The sequence below is a fragment of the Protopterus annectens genome, chromosome 1.part2 (genome assembly GCF_019279795.1).
Source record: "Protopterus annectens isolate FY-2018-M chromosome 1.part2, PAN1.0, whole genome shotgun sequence".
NCBI classification, from domain to species: domain Eukaryota; kingdom Metazoa; phylum Chordata; order Ceratodontiformes; family Protopteridae; genus Protopterus; species Protopterus annectens.
The window spans coordinates 731696534-731720527 of NC_056727.1; the positions used below are offsets into that span (position 1 = coordinate 731696534).

The window sequence follows — 23994 nt, forward strand, 5'->3', positions numbered from 1 at the left end:
ACCCAGGATTGGCCCCAGGGACTTCTTTATGCCTTCCTCCATTTCCTCTGATCCCTCAGGTTATCCAGAAAGCTACCGCTTTGAGAGCCAAATTGATTCTCATTGCCCCTTACTGGCCTCGACAAGTTTGGTTCCGTTCCTCCATCATCACCTTTTGGTGCAGCCGTGGCATCTGGACCCAGTGCCAGATCTTCTGATTCACCAATCGGGTCAGCTGCACCGGTCAATCCCTTCTCTCAACCTCACAGCATGGTTGCTCCACTTCCTTCCTTAGCCAGGCTTCCTTTGATCTCTAACCCAGTTAGAGACATCATAGTAGCTTCACTAAAATCCTCTACCAGGAGGATTTATACAAGCAAATGGAAACGTTTCTCTTATTGGGCTAAGGCCAAGAATATTGATCCTTTTACTGCCCCTGTTCAGGCAGTCCTGGACTTCTTAGCAGAGATTTTTCATGCAGGCTCCTCTTCTTCCACAGTCAGAGTTCAATTGGCTGCTATTTCCAATTTTCATGTCGGGATAGCAGATCATAATATTATGTCCCATAGGCTCCGCAGGGCCTTCTTGAAAGGAATTTTCCTGCTAAAGCCTCCAATCAGGAATCCTCCTCCTCAGTGGGATCTAAATTTAGTGCTGACATCCTTGATTCTTCCCCCCTTCGAGCCAGCTGCTTCTTGTTCCCTGAAATATCTTTCTTGGAAAACTTTATTCCTAGTGGCTATTACATCGGCCAGGAGGGTGTCTGAACTTCATGCTCTTTCGGTTCGACCCCCCTATTTGGTTTTTCACAAAGACAGAGTATCTTTGAGAACTAACCCAACCTTTTTGCCTAAGGTCGCTTCAAAGAACAATTTAAATCAATCCATTGATCTCCTGTATTTTTCCTAACTATTCAGATAGAGCTGAACAAAAGCTACATTATCTTGATGTCCACCGTCAACTTAGATATTATTTGGACAGAACAAAAAATTTAGAAAATCTGATCAACTTTTGTTTCCTATGCGGATAATAAAAAGGCCTTCCTGTTTCTAAAGTGACTTTGTCTAGATGGCTTTCTTGGTCATCTCTGAAATTTATCTGCTCAGGGAAAACAGCTGTGCTCAAAACCTAAAGCACATTCAACTAAGAGCTTAGCTACTTCTACAGCTTTTCAAGCTAGACTTCCTTTAGACACTATTTGTGCAGCGGCCACTTGGGCCACTCCTCACACTTTTGTTTCCCATTACAAATTGGACTTGGCCTCCAGGGACAGAGCCAGTTTTGGCTCTACAGTCCTCAAGAGTTTGTTCCAGTGAGCCACCCAGGATAGAGGTGCTAGGACGGTCCCATCAAGCAAGAATGAAGGCGAGATTGACAACTTAACATTAAGAAGTTATGTACCTACCATAACGTTCCATGTTAGTTGTCTTCTCTCGCCTTCTTTCTTGCGACCCTCCCTCCTTCCCCCTGGCCTGGACAGACCTTGTTATAAGAAACTGTTATGCTGAAGACCATTCAGACCTGGTCCTTCTTCCATCTGTTAGTTTTCTTTCTTCCTTTGGGAAGTATGTTATGCTTGGTGCTATTGCCCTTTGTCATCAAACGAGATCTGGGTACTTACCGCCTTGCATCATGGGATATGGGGCTGCCTCGAGCTGGTAAAAGTGACTCTCGAGCTTAGCAAGTGCCGAGTCGGAGCCGAGGGATCGGCTCCGAACCCATCAAGCAAGAAAGAAGGCGAGAGAAGACAACTAACATGGAACGTTATGGTAGGTACATAACTTCTTATTTATAGACACCGCTCTTGGGACAGGGGTAGTCTGCAGAACCAGGGCTTTTGTGGACCTTTCTCAGAGGGCCTGTCCAGCGATCTTGAGGGGTCGCCTGGCTGTTCTGGAGGCAGTTGGAAGTCGCTTGACTCTTCACCCAGAATTTTGGGAAACATTGGTGTTGTCCTGTCCAGATGCTCTACCAGTCCATTTTTGAAAATACTAAATTTCATTCACAAACTTGCATTCCACCCCATCAGAAACAACAGGCAGTGGTAGAAATTCAGAAGCTACTGGCAAATTGAGTTCTCCAAGAAGTCCTGCCAGACCAATAAGGATCCATGGTCAACTTAAGTTCTTTTTGGTGTCAAAAAGAAAATGGAACTTTACGATTTTGGATTTGAGTGAATTGAATCCCTTTGTAAAACAGACCAAATTCTAGATGGTCAATGTGCAGTCTTTCCACCTTTGCTGAGAAAGTATGATTAAATGTGATAGATCTCTAGGATGCCTGCCATCATATCAAGACAGACATTCCAGAAGGTTCCTGCACTTCCAGCCTGAAGCCAGTCATTATCAATTCAGAGCCCTGCCATTCAGTTTCACCACCACCTCCTGGGTGACCAAGTGTATGGCCAGTGGTGGCAGCTTGGCTGCAACTGCAGGGATTTCAAGTGTTTTCTTAGCTGATTGGCTCCTCACTGTCCCCATGAGAGTGTGTCTAATTGCAGCCAGGGATACCTTGCTGCAGTTGTGTGGTTATTCTGGAGATAACTGTCACTTATCAAAAGTCAAGTCTGCTCTCTGTCCAGACACTGGAATTCATAGGCTGCCACTTGGATATCATTTCACAAACTGCCAAACTCTTGAGGTCCAGAGTAATTGGCCGTCAGGCTCGGGCAGTATCATTGCTTCCTTAGGTGAGACTGGGCCACAAGACAGCTTCTGCAAGGTTGGTCTCAGCAAGGTGCCACATGAGGGCTATGCAGTGTATTCTTTGCAGTGCAGTCATCCTATTTGACTTGTCCAGTGGACTTTCCCATAAAGTTGACAAAAGTTTGCTGTGATCAGATTCGGTGGTGGTTAGTCATCTTTGGTGACCAGCAGAAGACTGTTTTTCCTTCCCCATCCATTGGCCATGGTTACCATAGGAGCCTCCTTTCTTGGATGGGATGAAATTTCAAAGGGAAGACCATTCATATGTCCTGGTCTTCCACAGAGGCAAATGTTCACATCAGTAGTCTGGAGATGAGGGCGGGCCTTACGTTGCATGCATTCCAGTATGTCCTCCCCAGGAGTGTGATTTAGATCCAAACAGACAGTATGTCCATTGTTTGGTATTTGATCAAACAGGGGGAACACGTTCTTATCCTCTGTGTCAAGAGACTATGACAATGGGCGATCTCATCTCGGCAGTTTGATTGCAACACACTTCCCGGGAAAGTCCAACATTCTGGCAGACAGTCTGAGCAGGAATATTCGTCCTCATGAGTGGTCTCTGACTCCAAGAGTAGAAGCTCCGATTTTTCGGCACTGGGGCACTCTGTGTTGTGACATCTTTGCTTCTGCCTCGAACATCAAATGCAACAGCTATTATGCCTTAGTTCCTCTTAAGGGACAGTCACCCAGAGATGTTTTTCTATATTCTTGGCCTCTGGGTTTCCTATACGCATATCCTCCAGTTTCCCCCAATAGTCAAATTTCTTCAGAAGGAAACCCATTGCAGAGTGACAGTAATCCTTCTTGCTCCCTTTTGGCCTAATCAGGTGTGGTTCCCCTTTCTGTGGCCTCTTCTGAGATATCTACTTTGGATTCTAGATCCCAGTCTGAATCTCATTTCTTATCCATTGGGCCTGGATCCACCCAATATCTCAGTCCCTCAAGTTAACTGCTTAGTTTCTCCCCTTTCTTGCTGGCCATAAATCCCAAGCTATTAGAGTTGTGCATATTTTGTCCTTTTCCCAGAAGTTGTTCATCAGTCTTCAGATAAATGGAAGCACTTTGCTATTTTGGGTGGACTGTCGGGGGGGGGGGGGGTGATCCTTTTTCTTCTCCCTTAGACTTTTAGATTCCCTCGCTGATTTGTTTAGGGCTGGCTCTAGTTATTGTATGAATTTAAAGTGCAGTTGGCAGCCATGTCTAATTGTCATGTTGGCAGGGACAACATTCCTTTGACTGCACTGAAAATTTCCAAAACAGTTCTCAAAGGTACATTTCTTTTGTGCCCTCCTGTTTGGGACTCTGTCCCTCCTTGGGATTTACATTTCGTGTTGCAAGTCCTTGCAGGCCCTCTTGTTGAGCCTTTTGCTACTTCATTTCTAAAGTCTTTATCGTTGGAAAACTTTTTTTTATTTCTGGTAGCTGTTACTTTGCTAAGAGTGTTGGAGCTACAAGCTGTATCTACTATTCCTCTAAAGCTGGTGTTCCACAAAGAGAGACTTTTCCTTGTCACAATCGGTGTGTTCAACTGCTTGTATTTCTTATCTACTTGTTGAACAAGGGTGAATACTTGCAGCATTGTTTTGATGTGTATAGGAAATTGAGATTTTACTTTGGATTTTCTAAAAAGTTTTGATTTGTCAAACTGTTTCCTTTTCCGAATTGGGTAGACCAGTTTCTAAAGTTACAATCTAGCAACCACTTGGATAATCTATTTGCTTTGCTTACCTCTTGAGAGGTAAGACTTTGTGTGGTAAACCTAAAGGTCAGTGTACCAGAGTCATGGCCACTTCAGTACCGACTAGTGTAGGCTCTCACACCTTTGTATCTCACTACAAACTGGACATTCAGGGTAGATCCAGGCCTTTTTTTGGCTCCACTGTATTGTGGAATATGTACGAGATCCTCCCAGGGATGTTGTTTGACTGGGGACTCTGTCCCATAGGTTGAAGCCAGACCGAGAAGACCACATTGGGGATGTACTTACCATAATGATTAGATCTGTGTTGTCAGTCTCAGTCTGGTTCAACCTCCCCCGCCTGCAACCGCTACCAGTATGGTGAATCTCTGGTCTTCGGATGACCAAGTGGGAGAGGTTTATTGCTTCCTTCTCTTGGAGTCCTTCATCCTCCTCCTTTATGTGGGGGTTTTACCTTGGCGTTAGATTGAGAAGGGGCACACTGGATCTGATGTATCCTCTAGGGAATTGTGGGTAAGGGGGTAGAGTCTGGCAAGCTGAAGTATTGTGGAATTGGCCAGCACCAGATCCAAGTCTGGTCCAATAATCCCATAGGCAACCAGAGGCAGACAACACAGATCTATTGTTGTGGTAAGTATATAACTTTCATTTCTTGCATGAAAACAATCGGTCAGCATTCAGCAAAAGGCAAGTAAAATGTCTTACTAGACTAGGAAATAGCAGTAGTAGTGGTAGTATTAAAATCTTAACCGGAAAAAGATGGATAGTATTAAAGCAAAAAATAATAAAGATAATATTAACCAGATACAGAACAGGACAATTCTAGGAAATAGATGCATGAAGGTCCTAAAGGGAATAGAACAAGGCCAACCCAGATGTGGAAACATACAGGGAGTTAGGAGTGAGATACAAGTAGCAGACATGGGACAGAGCAGATAAAAAAGCAATAGGTCACTGTGCCTTACAACTGAGGCACAGATAGTAGTGTCTTGAGGACAGCTGGAGAGTATTAAATGATTTCCCATTGGAAAGTTTTCCTAAGACCCCTCTGTATTCATACAGTTAGGTGAGTGGAGGCAGCTGTACTCGCTTTAAGGAAGTTGGATACCAATAACTGAAATTTCCCTGCACTAATCATCACCATAATGAAGCGTCTTAATACACTCTGCAGCCAAGTTAACAGGGTGTGCAGATCTGCTTCTGATCCTTGCCTGATTCAACCAGTGCTGTCAAGTCTGCACAGGGGTGGGGGGCTTGAGCCTAGGGTTAATGTCCCTTAACTACCTTGGGGAAAATATGGTGGTACAACCATTTGCAAGAGTACAGCTACCTCAAACCATATTTTAGAGAAAAATATAAATTTGGAATTTTTTGAATAGTAGAGAAAAATACTTTGTTGTTGACGTTTTTATTACTATTAGAATGAGATTTTACAGAACATCACTGGTGATTGTAATTACTGTTCACAAGATGTTTGTATTTGGCTTCTGTTTTTAAACTTATCTAAAAATCTCTGAAATGGTGGGGATGTAGAGCAGTGCCATTGCTAAGTTGATAATAAATGAGTTAAACTGTATCTATCTTTGAGACTTTCTGATTGGAGTCATTGCTTACTGTTCTGTACAACTGTATAAAAATCAGGTCACTCTACCTCTCAACTGTACAGATTTTTACCTCCTATTTTTGGTTCGTTTTTCATAAAATTGTGGTTTTCTGGCAAATTAGTGGCAACTCATTAAAGATAATGGTATACATTTGAGTTTCAGACTTTATAACCTTCAGAAAATTCATGCTAATGGAAAACCTGTTCTATCAACTTTCTAAGTTTGTAAGAACAATATTTAAAAATGGTCCCTATTTTTGGGCCTTTGTCCCACTTTTATTTATGGCTTTGTCCAGATTTCTTGCTGTAAGAGGTATGCTGAGGTCACTGGTATTCTTTGTCATTCTATTACAGTAATCTCTTCAACCAGTTGTGTGTTTTTAATTTGCCACCACAAGCTTGTTACATAGACCTGTTGGAGTTTATTATACTGGAAGTGTAGTATCGGTGTGGCATTAAAGGAGCCATAGCAAGCAATAACTGTGTGCATTACAAAACATACTGCCATTCTAAACCAAAGAGAGATTTTACTAAAGCAGGCAGTCTGGGATATACTGGCTAAAATCTCCACACACCTTTTGAATATGCATTCTGCTGACCTATTTACAGGTTATGACTACCAAAAGGACAGCAATGAAAGAAAATACAGTTTTACAGCCATAACAGTACTTTATTGACTTTTCTGGTATTGGCAGTCTCTCTGCACTCTGCTCCTTCAGTTATAGCCCTCATGCCCTCTTTATGTCGAGTTGTCCTGGTGTTTTGTTGAAACTGTGTGGAGAGAGAGAATCTAGTGTCGTTGTTAAAATAAAGTACAACTTAAGTGGTTACTGTACAGGCCAAGAGTTTTACAAGGACATGGCTCCCAGAAATGAAAGTGTACCATCTTGACATTGCTTTTGAGCTATAGTAAAAAGCACAATGTTAATTATTTTGTGTTGACAGTGACATATACTCTTTACGTTACCAGATACTGGATGACAATGGCGGAAATTAATATGACATAGTCTCTTTATTGCTGAACTCTGTGATTAGGTCACGAGCTGTTTCTGTTGTGCCAAATAAATTGATATAGATACATAAGTGGCAGTTAGTGGCCATGGCTTAAATACTGAAAGGTCTTTTTTGTCTGCAGCATAGTTTGCTGCAGTGGTGGCCAGAATTGACATTATAGAGAAGGAACCATGCTTTGCTAGAGATCCAGCAAGTTTAGCTCATCAGGAATACATGGCAAGTAATGTATCTATTTTATGGTTAGTGCCCCATAAATGTGACTCTCCACTGTTATGTTAACATTTTCATTTGTGGTATGTGTCCTGTCCTCTCCCCACCCCCCAAGAGGAAGGTTAATCCTGTACTGCATGACATTTACTGATTGCAATTTTAGATAATTTGATACCATTACTTTTAGTACTAATTGACATTTGTCTTGTATTATATTTGCATTTGTGATGATGCCGTTTTTCTGTGCCACTTAGATGGTTTGACAAAATGTATCTGATGTGACAGCTTTTTGAACTATATTTACATTCTGAAAATGTAGAATTATAACTAGCAAGTTTTAATAATTTTTCCCCTTATGTGATTTGTAGTTTTGTTGATTTGGTCCAGAGTTGCTGCTTTCACATTAAAGATGACCAGCAAAATAAACTGGAATCATGATTTATCCATTAGTGAGTAGTTGGATGCTTCTTTTGGCAAGGTGTGTACCATACCAATAAATATATGCTGACAGGCAAAGGATTACGTGTGTCAGATTTTTTCATTCATTCATTGTCCCCTACCTAGTATTTCAAGGTTTTCAGGTCTCCCAGTATTTAATATCTTTGTTACTCACTCAATATGTTTTTAGGTTGTTTGGCTGATTGAAGAATCTAGGATGTAACCCTTAGTTGGGTGAGGCCCTGCACTTCTCAGGGAGTTAAGCCTTTTAACTATTTCTTCTTCAGACTGTGTAATGGGGCTGTAATGGAAGGGTTGGAATAATGGTAGCTGGAGGTCTTCATCTTTAAGGTTGGGCTAGTTATTTTTTATAGCTAAGTGAAGTATGCAGAAAATCTGAAATGTCCTTAACATGTGCATCACACAACAGTGTGTCTCTCTCATCATTGCACCTCACTCTTATTTGATGATGCTCCATTTACATTGATGGTCTCTACCAGAGCTGTACCAACCGTTCAAGTCGACAGACCCTGTTCACAGAGAGCAGAGCACTGATTACTGCATCTTTCCCTCCCGAATGACCTGATTATTGAGCTAATTCACTAATGCAGATCACACATCACTCGCATGAATATTTCTCTGTTAGCAGACTGGTTTCATATGTCTGACTTCAGATGTGTATACTGTGATTAGTGATATTGCTGAATGAATTTCTGATATATATTTCTTTAATTTCTGCTTCACAATGTATCTGTAAGTATCTTACATGGGACAGAGTGCTTTTGTGCTTTATGGATAGGGAGTAATTCAGTTGGTATTTGTGAAGCCAGCACAATGGCAATGAAGCAGGGCACCCACCCTTGTCACAGGCTTGAATTGGTGAACCTGGTACAGAAGGGCCAAGGGAAAAGTGAGAACAGGATCCCTGTTTAACTTTACTCCGGTGAAGGCACTGGCATTTGGGGGGGATCATGGGAATAGTTAGCATTGTTGGTGAAAACTACTGGGGGTGCAATCTACAGATATTAGCTGGCTGCTACAGGATTAGAGACATGTAGTAATTTATGTCCCATAAACCAGAATTTAGTTCTTAGAATGCTAAATTTAGGGATGATTGCATGAGTGAGTAGGCTGATATGTAAAGTTGCCTTAAACAGTGTAGCAAATCCTGGGAATCCTTTGCCTAGCTGTCACAATTAGAATGAATCAACATCTCTCTTCTGTTGTGTCTTTGGTTCTCTTGTGATCAGTAGAATAGTGATATAAAATATAAATAGCAAAAAAAGAAACTTCTGACACTAATCAACAATTTTCTTGCATCAGTTGACCTCATTTGTAATTGTTTTCTTAACTCTAAAGTTAGATAATCACACTTTCTGATTTAGAGTGCGACTACATTAACGCCAGAGCATGCTGCAGCAAATTAAATAAGGTATGTGTTTATTTTCAATAATATATCCATGAAACATACAGTAGCCTGTTTGTCACACTACAAATCTTTTCAAACATTAGATTGCTGTAATGCCCAGTGTATGAAGTGTTGATGAAGCTGTCATCACAGAGGGCATGTTTGTTGGGTGCTCTATTCCCTCTAAACTGGAGAAACTGTAAAAACCATCTTGCACAGGTGGGCAACTTTAGTTTTCTTTGAATCTTCTAAGTCTTAAAAGGGTTGCTGCTAAAGTGTAGACTCGAAGCCCTGTAGCTTCTTCAGTGATTGTTTGAATAGTCCAGGTGTACAGTTTATTTTCTGAGTTATTGCGTGATTTGTGTGATGAATTTTCTATAATGGTGGATGGTCAATTAGAGAGCTTTCTACTGCAATTAAATTGTATAAAATGGGAGGTGGACATCAGTTGTGGCAGAATTCCAAAGCAGAAATGACATCTCCTCCCAAGATGTCGGGTTGAGTCTCATGACCAAGGCATCAGTCAGAAAATCAGCTGTAAGGGAAACCATAATTTGTGCCATCTTCATTTGATTTTTTTCAGCTTGGAGCCACCAACAAATGCATCTGTGGTCTACTACAACTGTTTATAGTAAAGGACAAAATTACAATCAAATTCGAGAAGACACCCCTTTCCGATTCCGGAAACACTATATCCTCAATGGAGAGGTACATCCTTGTCAGCCAGTAGGACTGAAACTGCAGGTTTTCGGTCAGCTTGCCATATAAAACTTTCCCAAGCTGTTGGTCCCATCTGTTTTGACAGTACTTTGTAAGTTAGTCTCTCCAGATGTCTCTCGCTGTTCAGACGGCTCAAGTCAGTGAAAATATCCTGGTGCTACTACAGTCTTAAAAATGTTTTTTGGGGTGGACAATCTTTACTCATAGTATTGCTTCATTAGTTCACCCTCCTTGCTATTACTTTAGTCTCACTGGAATTCCAGACTGAATCTACTTGATTGTCCTTCAAGGATGCATCTGCAGTCATAACATATGGGTTGTCCTGCCTCAGGCAGCCCTTCGGTCGGCCGGATTCCAAAGTCTGGGTCTGGCCTCGGCTGATGTCGCACTTTCCCCGACGTCATAGTGTCTGGGGCATAAAAGCATCAGCCGACGCCATTTTCCTCAGTCTTTCTTGCCGCGCGGTGCCCGAAGCAGAAGCTGTTCGCAAGTGCCAGTCGGTCAGATCCAGAGATTTCAGCTACCGAAGACTTCGAAAAAAGCTAAGTACCCCGTTGGGGACTCTTTCTTGCCTCAGCCGATGTCAGACAAAGTAAATAATTGTTTAACTTGTGGGAAACAAATACCTCATAAGGATTTCCATTCTTACTGCCTTCCTTTCTTAGGCCCAGACCACGACGTATCAGCTTGTTTAGCCTGTGCCTCCTTCAACCGACGGACTCTTAGACGTTGGTCGGAGTTTGCAGAGGAGTTTTTTGGAACCGCTTTTGCTTATAAAATGCCGTCGGAGACTCTGACTTCGCATATGGTCAAAAAACGCAAGGAAAAGGACCGACACTCGCGGCCCGCGGTTTCGGCTGAAACCACGGCTAGGCCTACCGCGAGTGTCTCTGTTTCGGCTGAAACAAAGTCCACGGCTATTCCTACTACCGAAACCATACCTCCGACAACCGAGGCCAGAGAGGCCCCGGCTGAGTCGGCTTCAGAACTCCCTACCGAAGCTAGTGTTCAGGATTTGTCCAACACCATACCTTTGGACATTTCTACCCCTGCACGTGGGGCAGCTAGGCCCCCAGCTTCTATGTATATTAAGGCCTTCTCCAGGGCTAAAGCTGCCAAACTTTCAAAAGCTTTGCCTGCCAAATCTACATCACAGAGGCCTTCCTCTAGTTCTCAAATCCTCAGTCTTGCTAAGGACCTTATCTCCTTAATTAGGGGTTCCCAACCTCCCCCAGACAGGGCCTCCCAACCGCCTCCAGACAAAAGGCCCAGGACTGACCCCTCTGAACCTCACTCCTCAGATTACTCCACGGATGGATCTGATTTGTCAGACCACCAGGAAGGGGCCTACTCGCCTTATGAGGATTCTGATGCAGAAGAATCTATCCCTTCGGCCTCCCCCCCTGAAGAATTTTGTTTTGGGGAGACTTTACACTCCATGAGAGAACACTTTCAATGGCAGGGTCAGGATTTCTCTGATTCTAGAAAAAGATTAAGGACCTTTTTGCATTTGCCCCAGCATAGGCCCTTAGCTATACCTCCGGTTTTAACTGTAATTGATGATGTGTACAATGATGTCAGTACTGCACCTGATTCACTTCCTCCGGCCCCCTCCAAACCTGACAGATATTACAGGGTCCCGGATTCTCACTTCCACCTGTATAAAGCCCATGCTGCAGACCCAGAAACTATTTCTCAGGGCCCTAAAGGGGTTGCAGCCGCTATTGCCAAAAATCCCCTACCCTCTGAAAGAGAGTCTAGAGCATTAGAGAGATGGGGAAAAAAGGTTTATACATCTGCTACTCTTTCTGCCAGGGCATTAAACTGTCATTTCCATATGATACAGTACCAAGAATTTTTGTTAGATCAGCTAAATAAGAAACTTTCTTCACCTGAACCCTTAGACCGTAAATCCCTTCAGGATTTGGTACACAACTCACAGCAGGTCAGTAATCATTTCTTAAAATGTGGCTATGATGCACTGGAGGCTTCATTTAGATCAGCTATGACTGGGGCAGTAATTCATAGGCATGCCTGGCTGAAGGAGCAATCTTTACCAGACCATGTCAAGGCTAAACTCCTCGATGCTCCAATGGAGAAACAACATTTATTTGGCTCCCCTGCACAGGAGATTCTAAAGAAGGTTGAAGAAAAAGCAAAATCTGTGCAAACAGTTAAAGATTTCCTGCAAGTTCAACCGCCGAGGTTCAGCAGAAACTGGCCTACAAAGAATTGGTCCTTTCCAGACTCCTCCAGAGCACAGAGAGGCAGAAACAGGCGCCCTAGAGGCAGAGGTCAATCCAAGGGCCCCTACAGAGGCCGTCAGTAGCAGCCTGCAAACCAGAGGAGTAGTGCAACAGCTACAACTACTACCACTTCTACAGGACAGACCCAATGACTTGACTCTGATTCCGCCTACCAGGGATCAACTGGAAGCACCCTTGGGCGGAAAGTTGGCTTTATTCTCGAAAAACTGGCATTGCATTACAAAGGATATATGAACATTGCAAATAATAGACAAAGGATACAGGTTTCACTTCCATACTTAGCCAAAAAGAGGCGGAATGCCAAACCTTCCACCAAACCAGAAGGTAGAGGCTTTAAGACAAATCAGCAAGTTACTTCAGATGAAGGCTATAGAAAGGGTACCATCTACAGAACAAGGCCAAGGATTTTACTCCAGACTATTCCGTGTGCCAAGAAAAGAAAACCAATGGAGGCCTATACTCGACCTGTCCGCACTGAACACTTATCTCATTGTGCCAAAATTCAAAATGCTGACCCTACAGCAACTTCTTCCCATGTTGGGCAAGGAGTCTTGGCTGGTGACTCTAGATCTCAAGGAGGCATACCTGCACGCCCCTATCCGACCAGTTTGCAGAAGACACCTCAGATTTCTTGCAGGATCAGAGCATTATCAATTCTCAGCATTGCCCTTTGGCTTATCTACTGCGCCCAGAGTATTCACGAAATGCCTGGCATCAGTAATTGCACACTGCAGACTTCAGGGGATTCAAATTTATCCATACCTGGACGACTGCCTAATACAAGCGGACAACAAGAAGAAATTGTTAAAGGACTTGGCCTATGCCATACACCTGCTACAAACCTTGGGATACACAGTCAACATCCAAAAGTCAAGACTAGTACCATCCCAAAGGATAACCTTTTTGGGTGCGGATCTGGACACAATCACTCCGATGGCTTTTCTCACAGAAGAAAAACAAAAACAACTTCCAGATTCCTTGCAGTAAGCTGAGTTTGTCTTGTCAGAGTCATGAAGTAAAGTCCTGCAGGCCCTGGGTTACATGGCATCCTGCATAATTTTAATTCCACATGCCAGGTTGCATATGAGGAAATTACAATGGTACCTAAGGAATGTATGGTCTCGACAGTCACAGTCTAGAAACCATGATACAAATCATTCCATGCCTTCAAAAGGAATTCCTGTGGTGGGCTCAGGCCTACCAGTCCAACAGACGGTTGCCTTTCAACAAACCAAAAACAAGGCAGACCATCACCACAGACGCCTCAGACCGAGGATGGGGAGCACACATGGAGGACAAATGTATCCAACGCCTATGGCCTCAAGGGCAGCTAAGCATGCACATAAACCAAAAGGAAATGCTGGCAGTAAGGCATGCAATCGAGGCATTCAGACCCTTCCTCCAGCAAGGACACCTGTTAATACGGACAGACAACACCACGGTCATGTGGTACATAAACAAACAGGGAGGCACACATTCCTACCCTCTATGCCGGATGGCTATGAATCTGTGGAACCTATGCCTGAATCTCAATATCCAGCTGCAGGCCAAATTCGTACCAGGAAAAGAGAATACACTAGCAGACAGCTTAAGCAGAACTACCATGAATGCACACGAATGGATGCTGCATCCAGACATCTTCAAACTCATAACAAAGAAATGGGGAATACCAGAGATTGATCTGTTCGCCTCCCCACTCAACCACTAACTGAAGAAATTCTGCTCAAGGACATACCACCCACAAGCTTGGAGGGTGGACTCTCTTTCAGCTGGAATGCCCTAACAGTATATGCCTTTCCACCTCTCCCATTGATGTACAAGGTTCTACTGAAGATCAGGGAGGAACAGCCAAAAGTCATACTAATAGCTCCGGACTGGCCAAGGCAGCATTGGTACCCGCTACTGAGAAGCATGTTTCAGGCAAACTCATGGCCTCTTCCCCTATGGCCTCTTCTTCTAACGCAGAACAATTTCAAGACCCTGCATCCCAACTTGAAAACATTGCAGCTAACTGCCTGGAAGATTCCTTAAAGCCCAACCAAACCGTTTTATCTCAGAGGGTGAAGGACATTATCCTGGAGGCTCGCAGACCTTCCACAAGAAAGACATACTCAGCTAAATGGAAGAGATTTCTCATTTGGAGCGCATCAAAGGGCACAGATGTCACAGTGGCAAACCTAGCACACATCCTAGAATACTTAGAAGAATTGTTCCACAATGGCCTGTCTTATTCATCCATTAAGATTCATGCTTCAGCAATTTCAGCAGAATACAATATGGATCCACCTATCTTCTCACACCCTCTTCTCAGACAATTTTTGAGAGGGATCAAAAATGTTAAACCTCCAAGAAGACCCCCCCCCCCCTACCTGCATGGGATCTCAATTTTGTGCTGGAAAAACTGGCACTACCTCCTTTTGAACCAGCAGCATCAGCAGACCTCCAGTTTTTATCTTGGAAAACTGCATTCCTTCTGGCAATCACTTCAGCAAGAAGAGTATCTGAGTTACAGGCATTAATGGCAGTGCAGCCTTTTCTTATTTTTCACCAGGATAGAGTGTCACTGAGAACCAATCCTACTTTCATGCCAAAGGTGGTATCTAGGGTATCCTTGAACCAAGCTATTCACTTGTCTACGTTCTTCCCTAACCCACAGAACAAAGGGGAAAAACTTTTGCACACCTTGGATATACACAGACAACTACGCTACTATTTGGACAGAACTAAAACTAACAGAAAATCAGACCAACTTTTTGTAGCATATGCAACTGGGGTGCAAGGAAGAGCAATTTCCAAACAGACAATTTCAAAATGGATAGGAAATTGCATTTGTTTTTGCTACTCCTTTCATGGAAAGACAGTTCCTGAAAATATCAGGCCTCACTCCACAAGGGCCACAGCCATCACTACAGCTTTCCTACGAGGGGTGGCTACCAAGGACATTTTAGAAGCTGCTACTTGGAGCTTCGTGCATACATTTGCCAAGCATTACAATCTACCTTTATACTCCAGATCCCGAGCAGGGTTTGCAACTGCAGTACTGCAGGGGATCTTAACTACACCATAATTCTCTTAGTACCTCCTCCTCCAGATTGGCTATGGTATTCTACCCATATGTTATGACTGCAGATGCATCCTTGAAGGACATAATACAGTTTTGTACCTACCATAAATGTAGATGTCCGATAGGTATGCATCTGCAGTCAGGATTACCCACCCTCCTTCCCCTCTGTGGTATTCCTAGGGTGCTTACCCCTCTTTCAGCTAGCTGGGGGAATCTATTATGGTGTATTTGTTTGTTTGTTTATATATGTATATAATTTGCAAATGTTTGGAGCTTTTCAGCCTTTATCCAAATTTAGCCTTCCTAGAGGGCACCTGGCATCTGGGGCAAGAAAAACGGAGGAAAATGGCATCGGCTGATGCTTTCATGCCCCAGACACTATGACGTTGGGGAAAGTGCGACATCAGCCGAGGCCAGACCCAGACTTTGGAATCCGGCCGACCGAAGGGCTGCCTGAGGCAGGACAACCCATATGTTATGACTGCAGATGCATACCTATCGGACATCTACATTTATGGTAGGTACAAAACTGTACTTTTTTTATTTCTTGGCCCTCACCTAGGCTCCACAATATATTCACTGCAAACTGTATTGTGCAGCTTTTTGTAGAATAGGTACTTATTTTTATTTTTCTTGGCAAGTAGTAATTCTGTGTTTGTTTAGCATTTAAGACGATGTTTAGTGCTGTTTCAGGTTTTGATAAAGTGCACACAGCGTAGACACAAAATACCTCCCTAGGATAAGCACATATTGTTTTGGGGAGGAACATTTTTTTTAAAATGACATGAAATTTGCACATCTTTCAATTCCAGACTACCAAGGGCAGAAGGAGTAAATGTATTTTAGCATGGTTTGAAAACCAGATGTCCTATTCACTTGCTGCAGTATTCTTCAGTTGAGGGATAGCCCTGCCAGATGGCGCTATGACATCAGCCAGTATACAGAACACTTTCACCACTGTAGGGCACGTGGTACATATGGCGTGGGCTGCAGTTGTACCTAGGCCATAAAGCAAACGTATGCATGTACCTTCCTCAAAATTTTCTGCTGCCAGTCAGAAAGCTAGCTACTGAACATATGTCTTGCAGTTTCCAGTGCTTTTGTCATCGTTTTCTCAGATAAGTGCCCCATTGTGGAATTTTTTCTTGTTCCTTTTTTATGTCATCCAGGAAGGGCAGTTGCCAGTGTGAAGACAAATTCCACGTAAGGACAGCCATAGCCAGTGCCCCTTCTGCCTAGGCCCCATTCATGACCATAGATCATGTAGTATTTGCCAATTGTTTGTGCCAAAGACCCTTAGAAGCAGGCTTAATTCCTTAGCTTTGTATTTGGAAAACCAGCATCTAAAACTTTTAACTAAATGAATGGAGGGTGCCCTAGGGTCTAATACCTAGTCACTGAAGCATAAGGCCAAAATAAAATAGGCCTACGCCATCCGACATCTCTCCCAAGGTGCTCGTTGATCCGGAGGCATATGAGATTTCTGGTTTGGAGTCGTAGGTCGAACCCATTTCTGAGGTCGCCTTTTCAGCCACTAGCATGTGCCTAGAGGTTGAGCAGACATCTGACTTGGACGTCAAGGGAAAACCAAGACTTGAATGCATTGAGGACCCTAGGAGGTTAGCTCACAGCTCTGCATCTGAAGTCCCGGAGTCTGAGCTGTCTGAAAGGCCAATGTCCGGCCCTCCAACCCTTCACAAAATAGTGTCTCCAGCTAAGAAAAAGCAAAAGACAAAACATTTGCCCACTACTAAAGATGACCCTTCTGAATGGCAGGCCTTTTCTCCAAGGTCTTCACAGCCCTTAAACAGACTTTTCTACAGTGTCTCCTCCTTCCCTGGGCTCTCAGTACTCCCAGAAAAGGGCTAGAGATTCTGAATCATCACAGGATTCCTCTTCTGAAAAAGAGGAACCCTTAGACTATTCAATGCAGGTACCCTCTGCTGTACAATATGCATCTCCTGGAGAGGAGTCTGTAGATGCAGTCTCCCCCATGGAAGAAATTTCCTTTGGGGAAACTATCTTGAAAATGAGAGGGCACTTCAAGTGGGATACCACCCAAATAAGTCCCAGAGTACACTAATTTTCTTTAGATGCCCTGCAGCAGACCCAGCAGTACTGTGTTGCTACTGCCAAGCCTTCCAGTATGCTCCCCCTGCTTCCCTGTTGCTTTCATACAAGGAAAATAGAACCTTAGAAAAACCTGAGTAAAAAGACCTACACCTCAACAACTTTATCTTTCAGGGCTATTAACTACCAGGCCCACATGACTAAATATTCCCTAGAATTATTGTCTCGAGCTACTGATGCCATCTCAGACCACCGTGAGTCAGAGGGGGAAGCCTTAGTTATGTCTTGGTTGGGAGCCACTTTTCATGTGGCCAAACATTCCATAAACTGCAGCTATGATGCTGCTGAGCCCTGTGCTAGGGCAGCTGCAACAGGGTTTGTGCTTAGATTTTCCTTCAACCACTTCAGGATGATTTCAAAGCCAAACTCATGGATGCCCCTCTAGATAACGCTTCTCTGTTTGGCCCTGCTGCTACGTCACTTTTCAAGTTCCTACAACAAATGTCTAAGGAACTCGGAGTTAAAACATCTAGTTTTCACCAGTGTCAAGGTTCCATAGGAAATTTCCTTCAAACCATTTGTCCATAGCTGCTTCCAGCACCAGAAAATAGGTCTTCAGGGAAGAGAGAGACCTCGGAGGACCAGGGATCCTCAGAACCCTTAAACAAAAGCAGCCTTTTCCTGACTGAGCAGGGAGTTTGACTACCCTGCCTCTGCCCACCTTTGCTCAGAAGCTCTTTGGGTGTGGGAAGGCATTACCCAATACAACTGGGTCCTTGCCATCATAAGAAATGGATATTTTATGTTCTGGCAATACACTCCCACCTTTTGGGGTGTCCCACAACAACCCCCCCCCCCGAGATCAGCTCCATCCCTTTCCCAACCTTCTTTCAGACCTGTGCTTACAGGGCACCATTCAAAAAGTCCCTGCCAATTCCAAGGGAAAAGAATTCTATTCAAGGATATTCCTGGTACCCAGAAAGGATGGCTCCTGGAGCCCAGTTCTGGATTTGTCCCACCTCAACACATTCTTAAAGGTCCCTTCTTTCAGAATGCTTGCTCTCCAAACCCTTTTTTCCCTCTGCTTCTTCCTCAAGGCTTCATGGCATCTCTGGACATAAAAGGTGCCTATCTGCAAATCCCTATTCACCCAAATTACAGGAAATATCCATTTTTCTGTGGTTTCCTGGCATTTTCAATTTTCTGCATTGCCCTTAGGCCTCTACAGCTCCCGAGGGTTTTCACTAAATGCTTGGCTCTTGTCATTGCCTATTGCAGGCTACTACAAATCCAGATATTCACATACCTGGATGATCTACTCTTAGGGGCCCAAGCCCACATATCTTGCAACACAGTCTCCGAACTACCATTTCCCTGTTGGGTAACCTGGGGTTCACCATAATCTACAAAAAATCTACCCTCACTCCAACCCAGGACCGTATCTTCCTTGGGTGAAGAATTCTGACAGACATACTAAGAGTATTTCTACCCCTACAAAAATAGAGGATCTTCACAATTTTGTCCCGTCTCTTCTGCTTTTACACCACATCACAGCCAGGAAATTTCTCAGGGTACTAGGGTTCATGGCTTCTACAATTCCCATGGTATCTCTGGCAAGATTACACATGAGGAAGCTCCAGTGGTTGCTCATTGGACCCAACATTCACATCCTCTAGAATTCCCCATTCCCCTAATCCCTTTCTTGAAAAAGTAAATTCTCTGATGGTCTCAACAGGTAAGTCTAAATCCAGGACTACCTCTCCACCCTCTGGATCCAATCCAAGAAATGTACACAGATGCCTCAGACATGGGCTGGGGCATGGTCATGGGGAAAATATATAGTTCAAGGAACGTGGTGCCCCTCCCAGAAAAAGGACCAGTTGATAAGGGAAATGAGAGCATTGTTCCTGGCCCTTCAAACCTTCAGACCCCTCCTTTGCGTAGGCCCACTGAAGTTGTTCACAGACATGACTGTGCTCTGGTATGTGAACAATCAGGGGGAACCAGATCCTGCCTCCTTTGCAGGTTTGCATGCCTAGTATGGGAATTGCTGGGAAAGCTCAGCATGATCATTGTCAGTGTACATCCCCTCCAACAGAAACCCTGTGGCAGACTGTCTGAGCAGATCCCACGGATGGATGCTTCACAAGGATGTGTTCCTAGATGTAGGTCTACTTTCGAAGTACCCCATTGGTGAACTGTTTGCCTCCTGTCTGAACACACAACTTTCAAGATTTTGTGCCAGGAACCCATGTCCTCAGACATGGAAAGTGGGCACCCTCTCTTTCCCATTTAAAGGGGTTGTTTCTCTATGCAGTCACTCCCCTTCATCTAATATGAAAGCTTCTGCTCAAAATCAGACAGGACAGACCAAAAATCTTGCTGGTGATTCCCTTTTGGCCAAGACAGCACTGGTTTCCCCTTCTCCTTCAGTTACCCCAGGGCTATCACCACAAGTTGCACCACAGAGAGGACCTTCTCGCACAGAACAAAGGATCCCTTGTTCTCCCTCACCTATCGACTCTTCAATTGACTTTGTAGGTGATAGGATTTTAATCCTTTCAGACACCTTTTTTTCTCTGAAGAAATGCTCAGGGTTTTGCAGGAGGCCAGTAAAACGGGCACTAGAAAATCATCTGTTTCGAAATGGAAAAGATTTTCATTATGGTGCTAATATAAGGATCAAAATCCATTAACCATGGATATTCCAGAACTTTTATCCTACTTGTGTGTTGCTCAATGCTGGCTTGTATTATCAGTCAAAGCCCACATGTCAGCCATATCTGCATGTCTGGCCTTATCACCCCCTCTCGTCTCCAGGTTTGAGGTGAAGCAGTTCTTAAAGATGGTCCTCCAAATTAGACCTCCCAAGAAACCAGTCCCTCCTTCCTGGGGACTCAGCTTTGTAATAGAGAAATTGACTCTGTGCCCCCCCCTTGAACCAGCAGTGCCCCCCCCCACTTGAACCAGCAGTGTCCGCTTCCCTCAAGCATTGTACTTGGAAAACGGTCTTGCTGGTTGCCTTGACTTTGGCTAGAAGGGTGTCAGAATTCCAAGCTTTAATGGCTGCCCCCACCTTCTAGTCCTCTGTAAGAACAGGCTGTCTCTGAGGACTAATCAATTCTTTATGCCGAAAGTGGTTAACAAGCTCTCTCAACCAATCCATCCAACGCCCCAGCTTCTTCCCTAGACTACAAAACTGCAGTGAGAGGATCCCACATTCCTTGGATGTACACAAACAACTAAGGTTCTACCTGGACACGACTAAACCCTTAAGGAAATCTGACCAGCTCTTCATTAATTTCCATCCCAGGGCACTGGGTCTCCCTGCTTTCAAGCAGACCATATTGTCCTGGATTTCTGGAACCATCTCCTTTTGTTGCACTAACCATGGAAGGACTCTTTCCTCCCCTGTTTAGGTCCACTCTACTAGAGCCATGGCTTGTTCCAAGGCCTTCTTCAAAGGCCTGGATTACACTGCCATTCTTGAAGCAGCCATCTGGTCTACCATTCATACCTTCACCAAACATTACAAACTGGATTCTGTCTCCAGATCCAGAACTGGCTTTGCCAAAGCCATCCTCTATGGCTTCAGTGAAAGCTCCTCTACTCCTCCCTCTTCCTTCCCTCTTGAGCTTTGGTACTCTCCGTCAAATGAAGAATACTGCAATAGGTGAATAGAAGGACATAGAAAAGTTGTGCAAAATCTTACCATAACCATAGATGTCCTTTTCTTCACTGCTTAGTATTCTACCCCTCCCATCTTCCCCGCAGGACTGTTGTCTTTCCTGGATGCACACGCCACTTAATCTTTAGTCAGCCTTTCCTCCTGAAGCATTCAGTTCTGAGGATGGTACACACATGCATCCATTTTATGGTCTATATATATATGACTGCAGCCTACTCTAGACGTACCATGTACCCTACAGTGATGAAAGTCTTTTATATACTGGCTAATGTTGGGGTGTCATCTGACAGAGATATCCCTCAAGTGAAGAATACTGCAGCAGGTGAAGAGAAGGACATCTATGGTTATGGTAAGATTTTACACACCTTTTATTTCTGTATCCATCTGTAATGGGGCTTCTTCCTCAGGTACAGTATGGGGTCAGCCCCATTGATCACTTAGGGCCAAGCCTAAACATCTTGACTTCTGTGTTTCTAGAAAGAAAAAGATTGAGGTAACAATTGAGAGAAGATAAAAAAATGGTGCTGACAGGGATAAAACTTCTAAGATAAATCTACAGTGGAAGATTCATCTACCATGAGCACTCTTGCTGGTGTCTCCAAGTTGATTGTAGTTGTTCTGGAGTCTTCTCCTGGGTATCTTCTGTATCTGATTCAAAAGTTAGAATAATTCTCTTCTAGATACAGTCTAAAAGGTGTAGGATTGGGAGTTCACTTAATCATCTTCAAGACTTTGCCAAGCATCTAAAACTTTCCTAGGCTACCTCAATTTTCTCCTTTGACCAATAATGCTGTACAATTAAGGCTCTTTCTCCAGATCTCTCTTGCTGCAAATAAGATGCAGTCATGGGCTACTGTTTCTGTTCTTAATTTCTTCGAAGTTCTCCCCCATGAAGATTTCATTAAATTAATTCCGTCTTTTTCCCAGTCACTTCCAACCACTGAATATTCTGTTTCAAGTTTAGTTGTTACAACATTTATCTGGTCTCCATTCTCTCAGCATTCACCTTTTCTTGTTTGACTATTGATTTGCAGTTTCTTTTAGTTGTATTTTTTGCCATGTAGTAGTCAAAGAAAAAAAAAATCTTGGTCAAGAGACTGGGCTCCATGACTCAGATAAAGCCTTGTCTGCACTTCAGACAACCCACTATTTGACAAGCGGCAGTGTCATTGATGTGACTGTTTAGGATAGTATACGAGTGAGCAACAGATACCAGCTCACTCTTCGAGGGGGCAGTTCTGCTCTCTTCACAGGTAACAGCAGAAGTGCAGTGTATTTGAATTATTTTTTCCAGATGAGGAGGGGGGAATAAAACAGTTTAATAATCTCAAAAAGAAACTAACTTTTAATCCCCCTCCCATCCACAACTTAAAAATTTTGAAACAATAGAAAAAGAACTCAGAGGAAATCAAGAACAATAACATTTATCCCAACCTTCCGTGTGAAGAAAGAGGTATTGTTAGAGGAGTTGGGGAAGAATAAAAATGTACAAATAATGAGACCTGACGGGAGGGTGGGATTGTGATTATGAACACCTTGGTATATTTGGGCAAAATGATGGCCATTTAAAATTATGAAAAACGTTATTGGCTATCTAAATGGAATCAATGTAGCATATTCTAAAATTGATTATTTTTTAAATGGGTTGCTAATGGAAGAAATTATATTTATAACTAAAGAATTGAAAAGCCTGTGATACCCTCCATCTTTGGAATTCCTAAAGTCCATAAAAATGTGTTGCTGCCTCCTTTAAGACTAATACTGGTGGCCACTGGGTCAAAAACACACTCATTAACTAAGTTTATAGATCATAAATTAAAAAGACTATGGAATGAGGAAGGTTACGTGTTGAAGGATTCTTGGGAATTTTTGAAGGGGGTGGATAACTGTTTGTATGAAGAAAATCTCATGTTTGTTACTGTTGATATAGCTGATTTATTCTCCGTGATGGTTTGAGGCAGGCCTAGTCAAACAAGGTGGATTTAATTTTAAGGAGTTTGTTGTTAGAATTAATGGAACTGGTATTTAAAACCAGTTTTCGCACAGTTCAAAGGAGAGTATTACAAACACAAAAATGGAGTGGCAGTGGGGGGCTTTGTGCCCCAATATACGCCAATCTAGTTTTGCATATTTGGGAACAGAAATATATATTTAATTCCCTCTTCATAACATACTGGTACTTATACAAGCGATACCTAGATATCTGTATCTTTTGGAAAGGTATTGAGGAATTTCCTAGAGAATTTATTCACTACATTGGGTCAACCACAGAATTTTAAAAATTCACTTATAACATTTCCTACAATGTAGTAAACTAATTTGATGTTACCATACACAAGGTAGATGATGAAAACAAGTTAAGGAAACATTTACCGATTCCTGTCTGTACTACCAGTGCTTACCTTATTAAAAAGAAAATAGTATAACCAAAGGCCAGTTTATAAGAATTTCTAGAATGGTATCTGATAAGGATTTTGAGGAGGAGTGTGACTGGGTTAAAATGTTTTTGGAAAGGATTTTTGACTGGAAACAGACTGCCTCCCTGTTTGGATTACTTCTGAATACATACTAGAGTTAATAATTCTGTATAATATTATTTCAAAATAAGTTTTTGTTTTTTTTGATTTAGGATGTTTTTAAGTCGGCTACTACTACCATTTTCTGATTTTTTTTTTCTACTTTTATAATACGTAGTGATTAACTAGACATACAGGAATTAAAAAACTTCCACACAGAGACGTTTCTTACACTGTTTAGAAAGAAAATATCATAACCAACTATTATTAGATGACATCAGTGAAGAAGTTTAAGAAAGGAAGAGAGCATCGTTACTCTCCAGTTATAGGAAGGAATGATATTATTGATCAAACTAATAGGCTTTCTGTTTTGGTGGACATTAATGGGGAAGGAGTAGAAGAGGTTAATCTTCCACATCAAGGGGCCTTTGTAATGAATTTATATACAGGAAAGGGTAAAGCATTAAGAATATATTGGAAAATGACAGGAAAATGACTGGTTATTACAACAGAAAAAAAAAACTGGGAACCTACAAATGTGAAGGGCCCCCTTTTTTTTTTTTTTTACTTTTTTTTTTCTTTTAAAAGTTTTTTTTTGAAAAGAAAAAAA

At 42.8% G+C, this 23994-nt stretch overlaps 1 protein-coding gene across 1 annotated transcript in view; it reads left to right on the forward strand.

The window, feature by feature from the left end:
- The window catches only part of CNIH4 (cornichon family AMPA receptor auxiliary protein 4), a 486096-nt gene that overhangs the window by 267103 nt on the left and 194999 nt on the right, over positions 1–23994 (forward strand). Inside the window, exon 2 of the mRNA XM_044058771.1 lies at positions 9015–9083. Within this exon, the coding sequence (XP_043914706.1) occupies positions 9015–9083 (69 nt within the window). The remainder of the gene's footprint in view (positions 1–9014; positions 9084–23994) is intronic.